The sequence below is a fragment of the Xenopus tropicalis genome, chromosome 9 (assembly GCF_000004195.4).
Source record: "Xenopus tropicalis strain Nigerian chromosome 9, UCB_Xtro_10.0, whole genome shotgun sequence".
Lineage (NCBI taxonomy): Eukaryota > Metazoa > Chordata > Amphibia > Anura > Pipidae > Xenopus > Xenopus tropicalis.
The window spans coordinates 82,484,968-82,499,827 of NC_030685.2; the positions used below are offsets into that span (position 1 = coordinate 82,484,968).

The 14,860-nt window shown below is 38.8% G+C and overlaps 1 protein-coding gene across 3 annotated transcripts in view; it reads left to right on the forward strand.

The window, feature by feature from the left end:
• Window positions 1–14,690, forward strand: part of grsf1 (G-rich RNA sequence binding factor 1) — a 29,950-nt gene extending 15,260 nt beyond the window's left edge. For 2 of the 3 annotated variants that reach the window (XM_031892565.1, XM_031892566.1), the window contains 8 exons: window positions 1,599–1,754; window positions 8,831–9,022; window positions 9,378–9,516; window positions 10,046–10,224; window positions 11,681–11,802; window positions 11,914–12,052; window positions 12,500–12,592; window positions 14,079–14,690. In XM_031892565.1, coding sequence (XP_031748425.1) covers window positions 1,599–1,754; window positions 8,831–9,022; window positions 9,378–9,516; window positions 10,046–10,224; window positions 11,681–11,802; window positions 11,914–12,052; window positions 12,500–12,549 — 977 coding nt within the window. In that variant the 3' untranslated portion in view covers window positions 12,550–12,592; window positions 14,079–14,690. 3 annotated transcript variants of the gene reach the window in all.
• Window positions 14,691–14,860: the final 170 nt, after the last annotated feature.

Below are 14,860 nucleotides of genomic sequence, written 5' to 3' on the forward strand. Positions count from 1 at the left end.
GCACCTTACAGCCCCCCTGGCATTCCCAGTACCCAGAGGCACAAACAGCCCCCCCAGCCCAATAAATAGTGACTGTCTGTGGCACCTTACAGCAGCCCCTCTGGCATTTGCCAGAACCCACAGATTGCCAGCCCGGGCCTGATTTGTGTCAATTGGAAAAGTGGAGAAATATGGGTAAGTGAAGGTGTATACTCCGGATCAGCCAAAGGGCAATTTATTCAATTTCAAAAAGAGGTCACACTGAGTAGAAATCGGGGCAAACACCTTTTTCTACATACCTTTTAAAATGTTTTTTATTATTTTGCACAGTTAAATATTTAACAGCTCCTTGCATCAGAAGGTAATGGGAGAATATACAGCACTGAATTGCAAGTACAGGTATTGGGACCTGTTATGCAGAAAGTTCCGAATTACAAAAAAAGGCCCTTCTATAGACTGTATTATAAGCAAATACTTGTAATTTGTAAAAATTATTTCCTTTTTCTCTGAAATAATAATACAGGGCATTGTGCTTGATCCCAACTAAGATAAAATTAATCCTAACTGAAGGCAAAACAATCCTATTGAGTTTATATAATAAGTTTTTTGCAGACCTAAGGTATGAAGATCCAAATTAAGGAAAGATCCCGTATCAAGAAAACACCAGGTCTCGAGCGTTCTGCATAACCGGTACGATACCTGTACCAGAAAGAGTCCTGGGGCCTAGAGATTCTACAGGGTTTTGGGAATCGCCACACACAATCCCTTTCTCCACTATGGCCAACACCAAAGGGAATTGCAGGAAATGTCAAACCCTATGGGGCTGATTTACTTACCCACGAACGGGTCGAAATGAGTCCGATTGCGTTTTTTTCGTAATGATCGGTATTTTGCGATTTTTTCGTATGTTTTGCGATTTTTTCGGATTCTTTACCAATTTTTCGTTACCAATACGATTTTTGCGTAAAAACGCGAGTTTTTCGTATCCATTACGAAAGTTGCGTAAAAAGTTGCGCATTTTTCGTAGCGTTAAAACTTACGCGAAAAGTTGCGCATTTTTCGTAGCATTAAAACTTAAAAGGTGCAAAGTTTCGCGTAAGTTTTAACGCTACGAAAAAAGCGCAACTTTTTGCGCAAGTTTTAACGCTACGAAAAATCGCCAGATTTTACGCAACTTTCGTAATGGCTACGAAAAACTCGCGTTTTTACGCAAAAATCGTATTGGTAACGAAAAATTCGTAAAGAATCCGAAAAAATCGCAAAACATACGAAAAAGTCGCAAAATGTTCGTTTTCAAGTCGGAACTTTTCCAATTCGGGTCGGATTCGTGGGTTAGTAAATCAGCCCCTATATGTTCTAAATGGAAATCAATATTAGCAGTGTATTACAGGACCCACTTTGTCATTTAATGGGGGTTATGTAATAAAAGGAACTAAGTTAGCCCGGGGCAGTTTCCCATAGCAACCAATCAGCAGGTACAATTTACTGGTCACCTGTTTAAAAGCACACATTATTGGTTTCTATGGGTTACTGCTTCTGGGCAAACTGATTGCCTTTTATTACATATGGGGGTATATGTTTCTGCTTCCCATAAGAACCCCTGGCTGTTAACCTTTCAGATTCCAACGTAAGAAATGGCACAGAGGGAGTGCACTTCATTTTCAATAGAGATGGCAAGCCGAGAGGGGACGCTGTCATTGAGTTTGAGTCCGCTGAGGATGTACAGAAAGCAGTGGAGCAGCATAAGAAGTACATGGGCCAACGATATGTGGAAGGTGAGGTCGGCTGCCATGCTGTTTAATTGCTGTGGTGTTTCATTTAATGGTATATTATCACTAATAACAATTAGCAAATAAGCCTTTAACTCTTTTACTGCCAAGCACGTATGGCATACGTGCTGGCAGTAAAAGGGCTTAAACGCCAACGACGTGTCTCATACGTCGTTGGCGTTTAAGCGCTGCCCTCTGCAGCGGCGGCATGTGCCGCCGCTGCAGAGGGCTTCTAACAATGACAGCCCCCCTGGGCAATGTGCCAGGGGGGCTGTCATCAGGGTCCTGCGAACCGATCGCTCGCAGGACCCTCCAGGAAGCAGCAGATGCGATCGCATCGCATCTGCTGCTTCCTGCTTCCTCCCTCTCCCCCAGCGCCGGCCCAAATGACGAAGGAGGCGATCGGTCTTCAGGAACAGGTAAGGACTTTTTTTTTTTATTGCATTTACACACTTTTACACACTTATACACACATTTACATACATTTATACACACTTACATACATTTACACACACTTACAGCACACATTTTAGCATTTTTTTATTTTATTTATTTTTTTTTTTTTTTTCATTTTTCACACTTTTATACACTTATTTACACTCATATACACACTTACACACTATCACACAACTTTTACACATGTACACACATGTATACACAAACACTTTGGTTTTTTTTTGTTTTGCTTTTTTTTTTTTTTTCATATTACCACTTTGTTTTTATTTTCTTTTACCTAAAAACTGTTTATTTTGACAGCGTAACTATTGGATCAGATATTCTGGCCACTAATTACACTGTCATGTAACTTATTTTGTTGTTTCACTGATTTGCACAATTTTTGTGGTTTTATCACATTTTATCCCTATATAAGTGTTCCTGATCTGTTTTTAGCGTAGCTTTGCCAGGTGTAACTTTGGTGTACAAAAATAACTTTACCTATTTTGAATTCATCAGAATGTGTACTTTCCAAAAATATATGGTTTTCTGGGGGTCACTGTATAGTTAGGGGGGGGTTACTGCACATAATACACTGACGGGGCTCTGTGTGCAAAAGCTGAGCTGGCAGGCGAGAAATCCTTATGCGCTATTTTCATTTAGGGTTCAGTACATACCGCAGACTTTGGTATATCTATGCATATTGGGCATCAAACTGTTCAGTAGGCCTCTGGTGTTCCTATTTGGGGTGACTTGCCTTTGTACGCAAGAAATTGTGTGAGATAAATGCGGCAAATTGCAACATTTTTAGGCGATTTTCTGAAATCTCATAAAAACCGATAACTTTAGGAAAGCTTTGCGGCTTGGTACTTTGGTGTAGAAAGGACTCTTTACCCTTGTTGGATTTGTCAGAATGTGTACTTTCCAAAAATATATGGTTTTGTGGGGGTCTCTGTATAGTTAGGGGAAGTTTTGGCACATAATACACTGACAGGGGGCTCTGTGTGCAAAAGCTGAGCTGGCAGGCGAGAAATCCTTATGCGCTATTTTCATTTAGGGTTCAGCACATACTGCAGACTTTGGTATATCTATGCATATTGGGCATCAAACTGTTCAGTAGGCCTCTGGTGTTCCTATTTGGGGTGACTTGCCTTTGTACGCAAGAAATTGTGTGAGATAAATACGACAAATTGCAACATTTTTAGGCAATTTTCTGAAATGTCATAAAAACCAATAACTTTAGGAAAGCTCTGCAGATTGGTACTTTGGTGTAGAAAGGACTCTTTACCCTTGTTGGATTTGTCAGAATGTGTACTTTCCAAAAATATATGGTTTTGTGGGGGATCTGTATAGTTAGGGGAAGTTTTGGCACATAATACACTGACAGGGGGCTCTGTGTGCAAAAGCTGAGCTGGCAGGCGAGAAATCCTTATGCGCTATTTTCATTTAGGGTTCAGTACATACCGCAGACTTTGGTATATCTATGCATATTGGGCATCAAACTGTTCAGTAGGCCTCTGGTGTTCCTATTGGGGGTGATTTGCCTTTGTACGCAAGAAATTGTGTGAGATAAATGTGACAAATTGCAACATTTTTAGGCAATTTTCTGAAATGTCATAAAAACCAATAACTTTAGGAAAGCTCTGCAGATTGGTACTTTGGTGTAGAAAGGACTCTTTACCCTTGTTGGATTTGTCAGAATGTGTACTTTCCAAAAATATATGGTTTTGTGGGGGATCTGTATAGTTAGGGGAAGTTTTGGCACATAATACACTGACAGGGGGCTCTGTGTGCAAAAGCTGAGCTGGCAGGCGAGAAATCCTTATGCGCTATTTTCATTTAGGGTTCAGTACATACCGCAGACTTTGGTATATCTATGCATATTGGGCATCAAACTGTTCAGTAGGCCTCTGGTGTTCCTATTTGGGGTGACTTGCCTTTGTACGCAAGAAATTGTGTGAGATAAATGCGGCAAATTGCAACATTTTTAGGCGATTTTCTGAAATGTCATAAAAACCGATAACTTTAGGAAAGCTTTGCGGCTTGGTACTTTGGTGTAGAAAGGACTCTTTACCTTTGTTGGATTTGTCAGAATGTGTACTTTCCAAAAATATATGGTTTTGTGGGGGATCTGTATAGTTAGGGGAAGTTTTGGCACATAATACACTGACAGGGGGCTCTGTGTGCAAAAGCTGAGCTGGCAGGCGAGAAATCCTTATGCGCTATTTTCATTTTGGGTTCAGTACATACCGCAGACTTTGGTATATCTATGCATATTGGGCATCAAACTGTTCAGTAGACCTCCGGTGTTCCTTTTTGGGGTGATTTGTCTTTATCTGATCTTTATCAAGAAATTGTGAGAGATAAATGCGGCAAATTGCAACATTTTTATGCGATTTTCGAAAATGTCATATAAATCTGCAAACTTAGGAAAGCTTTACAGCTTGGTACTTTGTAGCAATAAGAAATATTTACCCATTATAGATTCGGGGGGATGTGTATTTTCCAAAAATATATGGCTTTCTGGGGTGAATGTACTTTTTTTGTAGCATTATCCCACATAAAGGATGTAAATGTGTTGATTTTGCAGGAGCTGAAATGATAGATCATATGGGGGTATGTTCCCATTGGGGCCCCTACATGCCACATACTTAGGTAAACCTATACATATTGGGCATCAAACTGTTCAGTGGACCCCTGGCGTTCAAATTTAGGGTGTTTTATCTTGGTACCTAACACTATGTGGGAGATAAGATGCTGCAAAGTGGAAGCTTTGAGGGGATTTTTGGAAATGTCATCAAAATTGCTAACTTTAGAAAAGCTGTGCGGCTTGGTACTTTGGAGTAGAAAGACATGGGTACCCATTTTAGATTCGGGGGAATGTGTACTTTCCAAAAATATATGACTTTCTGGGGTGAGCGTACTTTTTTGTAGCTTTATCCCACATATAATGATGTAAATGTGTTGATTTTGCATGAGCTGAAATGACAGAAATGACAGTATATATGGGGGTATGTTCACATTGGGGCCCCTACATGCCACATACTTAGGTAAACCTATACATATTGGGCATCAAACTGTTCAGTGGACCCCTGGCGTTCAAATTCAGGGTGTTTTATCTTGGTACCTAATGCTATGTGGGAGATAAGATGCTTCAAAATGGAAGCTTTGAGGGGATTTTTGGAAATGTCATCAAAATTGCTAACTTTAGAAAAGCTGTGCGGCTTGGTACTTTGGAGTAGAAAGACATGGGTACCCATTTTAGATTCGGGGGAATGTGTACTTTCCAAAAATATATGGCTTTCTGGGGTGAGCGTACTTTTTTGTAGCTTTATCTCACATATAATGATGTAAATGTGTTGATTTTGCAGGAGCTGAAATGACAGAAATGACAGTATATATGGGGGTATGTTCACATTCGGGCCCCTACATGCCACATACTTGGGTAAACCTATACATATTGGGCATCAAACTGTTCAGTGGACCCCTGGTGTTCAAATTCAGGGTGTTTTATCTTGGTACCTAATGCTATGTGGGAGATAAGATGCTGCAAAGTGGAAGCTTTGAGGGGATTTTTGGAAATGTCATCAAAATTGCTAACTTTAGAAAAGCTGTGCGGCTTGGTACTTTGGAGTAGAAAGACATGGGTACCCATTTTAGATTCGGGGGAATGTGTACTTTCCAAAAATATATGACTTTCTGGGGTGAGCGTACTTTTTTGTAGCTTTATCCCACATATAATGATGTAAATGTGTTGATTTTGCAGGAGCTGAAATGACAGAAATGACAGTATATATGGGGGTATGTTCACATTGGGGCCCCTACATGCCACATACTTAGGTAAACCTATACATATTGGGCATCAAACTGTTCAGTGGACCCCTGGCGTTCAAATTCAGGGTGTTTTATCTTGGTACCTAATGCTATGTGGGAGATAAGATGCTTCAAAATGGAAGCTTTGAGGGGATTTTTGGAAATGTCATCAAAATTGCTAACTTTAGAAAAGCTGTGCGGCTTGGTACTTTGGAGTAGAAAGACATGGGTACCCATTTTAGATTCGGGGGAATGTGTACTTTCCAAAAATATATGGCTTTCTGGGGTGAGCGTACTTTTTTGTAGCTTTATCTCACATATAATGATGTAAATGTGTTGATTTTGCAGGAGCTGAAATGACAGAAATGACAGTATATATGGGGGTATGTTCACATTCGGGCCCCTACATGCCACATACTTGGGTAAACCTATACATATTGGGCATCAAACTGTTCAGTGGACCCCTGGTGTTCAAATTCAGGGTGTTTTATCTTGGTACCTAATGCTATGTGGGAGATAAGATGCTTCAAAGTGGAAGCTTTGAGGGGATTTTTGGAAATGTCATCAAAATTGCTAACTTTAGAAAAGCTGTGCGGCTTGGTACTTTGGAGTAGAAAGACATGGGTACCCATTTTAGATTCGGGGGAATGTGTACTTTCCAAAAATATATGACTTTCTGGGGTGAGCGTACTTTTTTGTAGCTTTATCCCACATATAATAATGTAAATGTGTTGATTTTGCAGGAGCTGAAATGACAGAAATGACAGTTCATATGGGGGTATGTTCACATTGGGGCCCCTACATGCCACATACTTAGGTAAACCTATACATATTGGGCATCAAACTGTTCAGTGGACCCCTGGCGTTCAAATTCAGGGTGTTTTATCTTGGTACCTAATGCTATGTGGGAGATAAGATGCTTCAAAGTGGAAGCTTTGAGGGGATTTTTGGAAATGTCATCAAAATTGCTAACTTTAGAAAAGCTGTGCGGCTTGGTACTTTGGAGTAGAAAGACATGGGTACCCATTTTAGATTCGGGGGAATGTGTACTTTCCAAAAATATATGACTTTCTGGGGTGAGCGTACTTTTTACTAGCTTCATCCCACATATAATGATGTAAATGTGTTGATTTTGCAGAAGCTGAAATGACAGAAATGACAGTTCATATGGGGTATGTTCACATTGGGGCCCCTACATGCCACATACTTAGGTAAACCTATACATATTGGGCATCAAACTGTTCAGTGGACCCCAGGCATTCATATTTAGGGTGTTTTATTTGGTTACTTTATGACCTGTAGGAGATAAGATACTATAGACTAGAAGCTTTGAAGCGATTTTTAAAAAAAATCACAAATTTTGATAAAAACCAATAACTTTAGGAAAGCATTGCGACTTGATAGTTTGGAGTAGACAGACAGTTGTGCCTATTCTGTATTCCCCAGAATCTGTTCTTTCCAAAAATGTACAATTTTCTGGGATAAACCTTCTGTTAGTGGAATTTTGGCCTTGAAATCCAAAGTATGCAGTTTTTTTGGAGCAGTGCTTTGGGAATTTGGTAGTGTACTGCTGGGAGTTTTTGACCTATACAAGTGAGAAATCTCCATAAAACTATATATATTTGGTATTGGCACGTTCAGGAGACATGGGACTTTCCAAATCAGTTGTATATTCGTGCATAAAATAATTTTTGTTTCTAGTATGTGTGATTATATTATGGAAAATTTGATTTTTTTTGCATTTTTAGACATTTAGAAGCCTATATCTTGTTACAGAATTGGAATTACACAAAAATTCTACCATATTTTGAAAGCTTAGGTTGTTCTGAAAAAAACGATATATTGTTTTCCTTGGTAAACTAAAAGTCCCCCCGAGGAAAGGCCCCTAAAGTGAAACAGTGCAAAATGTTCAAAAACTGTCTGGCAATACAAGTTCCGCTTTGACCAAAATGGCTGGCAGTAAAAGGGTTAAATTATCTCCGTATGTGTTTATATTATTATAGACATGATTACAGGTATAAAATCTTAAACGGTGGTTCTCCTTTACTTCAGCTTTTAGTATGTTATTGAATGTCCTATTGGCTATTGGTCTTTATTATTATTACTATTATTATTTTTTTTTATAGTTTTCAAATTATTTGGCTTCCACTTCTACATCTTTCCACTTTCAAATGGGCGGCACATACCCCGGCAGCCAAAAACTATTACTCTGTGATCTTGCAATTTTATTGTTACTTTTTATTACTTATCTTTCTATTCAGTCCCTCTTCTATACATATTCCAGTCTCCCATGTAAACCACTGCCTGGTTGCTAAGGTAAGCAAAATCCTGGCAACCAGATAGCTGCTGAAATTCCTTACTAGAGAGCTGCTGAACAAAAAGCTACATAACTGAAAATCCATAAAAATTAAGGCTAAATGGAAATTGTCTCAGAATATCACTGTCTACATTGTATTAAAAGTTAATCCAAATTAAACAAACCCTTTATGTTTATAAAAAGCCAATATTATGTGTAAAAGTAAATTACAATTAATAGTGAAAATAGTAGAAATGCTTAGGTTTACGTGAAAATATCCAAGCACCTCCCTGTCCCACACACACATCATGAAACAATGGGAACTAATATGAAGTTGGTTCAGACCTTTATTGCTGTAACAGTCGCTACTCATTTTGGGGAGGATTTCTTCTATAATAACAAAGTGTTTGTGGTATTTGCACTATTCAGTTACATTATTACTGTACAAAATGCAGATCATTTCTTTATATATTCTATCTGGAATTCATATACTAGATCATTTCTGTCTGATAATGACTCTTGTTTACATTATGTGCAGTATTTGAGATGAACCAGAAGGAGGCAGAGTCGCTGCTGAACCGAATGCATTCTGCATTGTCACCAACCAGGCCATCCTCTATGTCCCTGTCTCCACAGTCTTCAATGGCCTCCCCACCAAGTGATGGCGTGGTGCGATTGCGCGGGCTCCCATACAGCTGCAGCGAGCAGGACATAATACATTTTTTTTCAGGTGATTTTATCTTGTGCATTGGTTAAATCTCCCTAATAGAACTTTATGTATGTTACTTTTGGGGACTGGTGTAAACATAGACAGAGTGCTTACCCAAACACTGTTGCAGTTTACATCCATTTTCTATTTTCAGTGGTTTCTGAGATACTAGCAGTTTTATACTGCTAGGCAGGACTTTAGCTCAACAGCTTTATTTGAATAAAACAGTGGTAAATTTAAAAATTCTTAAACACTCTTGAATTATGATAGTTTAAAAATAGATGTTTTGCGAATCCTCTTTACAAGGTTTATTTTATCATGTTTCATTTAAATGATCTGATATTATAAAACTGATTTTTTATTTTTGCCATTACAGGTTTGGACATAGCAGACGAGGGAATAACATTTGTCTTGGACCAACGAGGGCGGAAATCTGGGGAAGCATTTGTACAGTTTCTATCACAAGAACACGCAGACCAGGCACTTCTTAAACACAAGCAGGAAATAGGCAGCAGGTACAGTAAAAAAAAAAAAACTGCAGTAACTGCAAGGAGAATACTGCCAGTGATTTAGGGAATTAGGGTGAAGACACACAGAGCTACTAGTAGCAGCTACTTGGCTGCTTGTCAAGGCTACTAAAATTGACAATGCTGATCTTTCAGTGATAATTGTTTCTACATGTGTTTTAGCAGAGGGAATTCTCAGTATTGTCTATGGCAGGGTATTTTCTGGCTCTTAGTAGCAACTGGCTACTAAGTAGCTCCGTGTGTCTTCACCCTATATTTGCCATAATTTTCTTCCAAGCAGTGATCATTTGTACTCAACAGGAATAATGTTAAACTGTATTGTTTAGTGATCTGCCTCTGTTTAATTGTTTGTTCCTTCTATTTGCTGTTTCAACGAGATCACGTCTACAGATCTAACATCTAAATGTGTATTTGACATACAGATTACAATGCACTTCGAATGACCTAGTGACTGCCCTTTATGTATATTTAATATAGTGTGTTAAATGTTTTCCTTATCCCACCCTCTTCTTACCAGGTACATTGAGATATTTCCAAGCAGGAGGAATGAAATTCAGACTGCCCGTTTCCCCTTTAGAAGAAGGAAAGGAGTGACATTTGCACCCACCATAAAAGATCTTTACGATCCAGACAACTGCATAAATAATACTAGTAAAGACTTGCTATCTGACGTCCCTGAAAATGGTCACATAAATGGTGAGATAGTCTTGTTGGCTTGGCCGTTTGTTTTGAAGTCCTTTCGATAGGGCATTTGACATAATGCCAGCTATTGATAAACTAGAACACCTTAGGATCAGGCTATAGCTGTAAAAAAAAAGTTTACATTGAGCTGATTGGTGGAATAACCTGAAACCGTAAGTTTTACATCAAACATGTGGGAAAACCTTTGGTTCTCTGGGGAATGTTTTTAGGGCTCTGGCACACGAGGAGATTTGTCGCCGGCGATTTTTAAAAGAGCGATTTGGCGACAAGACGCCAATGCTAAACCAATGGAAATCACCAGCGTCAAAACATACGAGGCTACTTCAAGTCGCCTGCTGTTTCAAATCGCACACAGACCCTTTTCTGAGCGACTTGAGTAAACATGTGGGAGGGGTAACTGTTGAGTGGTACCATAGGTAGCAGATCGCCTGGAGCTAAACTCGAATGAAATCACTTTGTGTGTATTGTCGTGGCGACTTGTCGCCAAAGCGCCAGGGGGAAAAAACGCAGGCGACAAATCTCCTCGTTTGCCAGAGCCCTTAGTGTGGAAGGTAAGCAACAACTGAAGTGCATCAAGGGTTACTGTTATCAGAAAAAGTGTACTTTGACCTGCAATAATATGTAAAATAATGTTTAAAATGTCCTGTCAGGGCTTCTGCTGAACAGGCACATATCATTTATTTATGGCAGGGATTCTAGAAAAACTCTCAAGGTCAGAGCCACTGTTTCACAAAACAAATTTAAAAACAACAGATATAACAATAATAATAGCAAAGACAAAGCAGCGCATTGACATTTATGATTCTATTTGAGCATGTCTGGAACTAGTTTACAGTGAAAATGAAAGAGTAAATGAGGAAGAATAAACAGAACCAAACTTGTATAATATATAAATATATAAAACCTGTGACAGAAAATAATACAATACTGTTAAAGCTTGGATGTATGTATACTTTTATTCATATAGTACTACTGTATATGCAAAGCTGTACACTTTTTCCAATTCAGCAATAGTACAAACAGGTATATGTGTATGTCTATGAAGATTCTCATTCATCCAGGTCATGATATACAGTATCTAGTAGAATTAAGTCTAAAACAACTGGACTTTTCTGAGTTTTTCTTGAAAACGTTTCACCACTCATCCGAGTGGCTTCTTCAGTTCAAATGACTGGTAGGGAATTCCCCGGTATTTAAACTCTTGATGGTAGTAGAGTCACAGACATCCAATCACAATGGTTCCATTGAACTTGTTCAGTTAGGTGTTAGCTGAAACTGACAGGTGTAAGAAGGTATGATCCAATCACAATGGTACCAAGATTCTCATTGATGAAGGGGTTAATCCTTCAAAGTACATGACTGGAAGTGTGAACTGTTGTGAAACTGCCGGGGTAAGGATGTCAACGCGCCAACATACAATGGTATATCTCATGTATATCTCGATTTGCAGATTACGTCAAGGAGATGTCTGCTAAGTCCATGGATGTCCAGGACTTTACCGTTATGTCCCCAGTTCACGATATCCATATTCGAGGCCTCCCGTTCCACGCTTCAGGGCAGGATATTGCAAATGTATGTTTACTGCACTTAACAAAAATGCATAGAATTATGTTTACATATCTGTATCTTAACTCTTCAGCAGAAAATGTCATTTATTGGTAACAATTGTGCCATTGTCCTTAGTTTTTCCATCCGATAATGCCTTTGAAGATCAGCATTGAGTACAGCGCAGACGCTGGTGGCGCTACTGGAGAAGCGGTTGTGAGGTTCTTGACTCATGAGGACGCTGTAGCAGCCATGGCTAAAAACAGATGCCATACTCGTATGTACACCCACTTCTTAGATTAAGGGGCAGATTTTATGAAGATTAAGCTTTTCTCTACCCCCTTGCATTTCATCACCGGTGTGATCTTTATAGACATTGGTGTATATCTATGTAACTTAAAACCCTACAGCTACTTGGACCTAGCCATTCTCTTTGTGTTCCAACTTGCAACTTAAAGGGGTACTGTCATGAGTTTTATGGGGCACTTTTTATTTCTAAATTACATTGTTACATAGCAAATAATTCCCTCTGCCATTTAACCTTTTATACTTGAACCAACAAATGTATTTGTAGCTGTAATATTAGTGTGTAGGCGCCATCTCCGTTCATTGTGCCTGAGTCTGAGCTTTCAGAAGGAGCAACTGTTGTGTTTGCTACAAAATATTGCTGAACATTGATTGGCCATGCAATTGACCTTATTACTACTTTTTTTTTTTCCTGCAGAACATGGGTATTTAGAACTTTATCTGAATTCATCTCCAGAAAGTAAATGAGAGCAGTGTTTGATATTATGTTGCACACATCTTTCTTAGAAAGGTAAGTGAAATTCTGATGGAAATGATTATAAATATTACTAAATAGAAGTTAAAGAAAGTCTTGATTTGTAACAGATAATTTTTCCAGTATTGAAAAAAAACAATTTGGGGAACGCACCAATCAGGATAATTTTAGTGGCTCACTGTTACTCTGTGTCAACTGTTACTATTGTCCTGTTTTCTCTGCAAAAATAGCAGAATTTGCAGGTCTGGATTTGTCCCTCGGTTGCCCCAAGGTCAGCCATTCCCCACACCTCCACTGCTCATATATGTGCGCGCTTGCCAATTGCAATAGTACTAGGGACTTTGCATAGGAGATTTAAACAACCGACAAATCTCCTGTGGGCCAAGTCCAAAGTGCACCGGGAACATATGTACATGCAGCTGGGTGGCATCCACAAATCCAGGCCTGACAATTTGGCCTTCTGTGGACAACTACATACAATCCAGTATGCCAGCTAAGGGTTATCCACAGGCCCTTTTTGTCGGGCAGATTGCCTGGCATTTTTCCCCCCACTGCCCGGATGCCCTGTGGCCCCCACCTTGTGCACTGTATTAAAGCTCTTTTTTTCAGAAGCCAGTAGGACTTTGTCCTTTATGCAGAAGTGCACAGTCCTGTTAGTGAAACCTATGGTGAAACATGTCTAGACTAATTCATAGAACATCGGTTCTACTTTAAAAGCTGACAGGGGAAAATGTAGATTGAGTTGTTACTTGGAGGCGCCGGTTTACATATTAATTAAATGGTTATGTTCTTTTATGTACGCCAATAAAATTAGAAGTTTAACCTCATTTTATAAATCTGTGTGTTTGTATCTTTTTTTTTTTTTTTTTTTTTTTTTGCAACTTAAATTTTATTTGGTTTTAACTGCATTATTTTTCATACATTCTTTGAAAAGCAATACTATGAATAATGTAATCAATAACAAAGATCATATGATATAAAGTCAAATCAAGTTTTATACATGTAGATAAAATGAAAGAGGGAGAGAGAACAAGATGGGTAGAGAAACAAAACTGGGTCAAAACAATAACAATTCCAGTACGGTTTTCCAGGAGAGTGTGTCAGGTTATATACATCGCCCCTATGCTCGTTCATACATTAATACGGGTGAGGTGATCTCCTATATTGCATAAATCTATTTATATGAGGTGTATAATTTGGGGAGATGAAATAGTCCCATTTTGACCATGCTTTATCATGTTGTGGGACTGAGTCTTGCTGTCATTTCTTCCAACGTTTTTTCGTAAGTGAGAGGTAACCTCTCCTATGCTTGGGGGTTCTGGGGATTTCTAAGTAATCAAAGTCTAGCTGCTGTATATATATAGTTCAGGAGTTTTTGTTCCGAGTGTGGGATATGTGGGTGAGGTAGGCTCAATAGGGCATTGGTAGTATCAATAGGGATCTCCCAGAAACTATACTCTTAATGTTTTTTTACATGTTTGTATCTTATTTCTAAAATCTCTACAATTCCGTTTTGTTTCAGGACAAAGCAACAATCCTTTACCTCCAATGGACATTAGCCAGTGTGCATCCTCCTTACACAGCCATTCAACAGAAGTTTGTTTCTAACAAACTGGTATCTTTCTAATACATTTTTGTTGTTTTTTTTTTTTTTTTGTGCCTGCTGGTTTCTAAGAATGCCAATCCAGCAGGGATCAGATATTTCTCCTTGGCTAATGCAGATTTGACTGCAATTAACTGGTGCAAAATGTTCTTTTCCTCTGTCGCCAATTTAGTCCTTTCTCATTTTGTGAACCAGCAATTTATCACTTTTTTTTGTTTTTTTTTTGTATCAAAGTGCCTAAGTTAATAAGAATGTGGTTTGTGATGCAAGGCCTCCGAGTAGGTTTTTGCGTGTACGTCATGTAAATATAAAATCATGTTCAAAATGCAGAAGGCAGAACGGATAGATAGCGTCACTGAACGGTAAAACACTACTAGCTGGTGAGTTGTGCAGTGAACCGTTGTCGTTCATTGTTAGTCTTCCAGAAGGAAAGTGTTTGATTTCCTCTTCATTAAATTGGTAAACTTGTGGTGGGTTTGTTCCTAACATATTTTGATTTTCGTTTACTTTATTAAAGATGATCCACGAGATGGAGTTCTTTTTGTTTTTTTCTGGATTAAATCATAGCAACAAATAGGAAAACTTTCTGTATTTTAGGAGATGGAAAGGCATTTTACTGCCAATAGATTAGCCACATCAGTACCACCTAGAACGCTATATTTATTCTGCAGAAAGCTTAACCAAAACCTAGTAAATAGTCT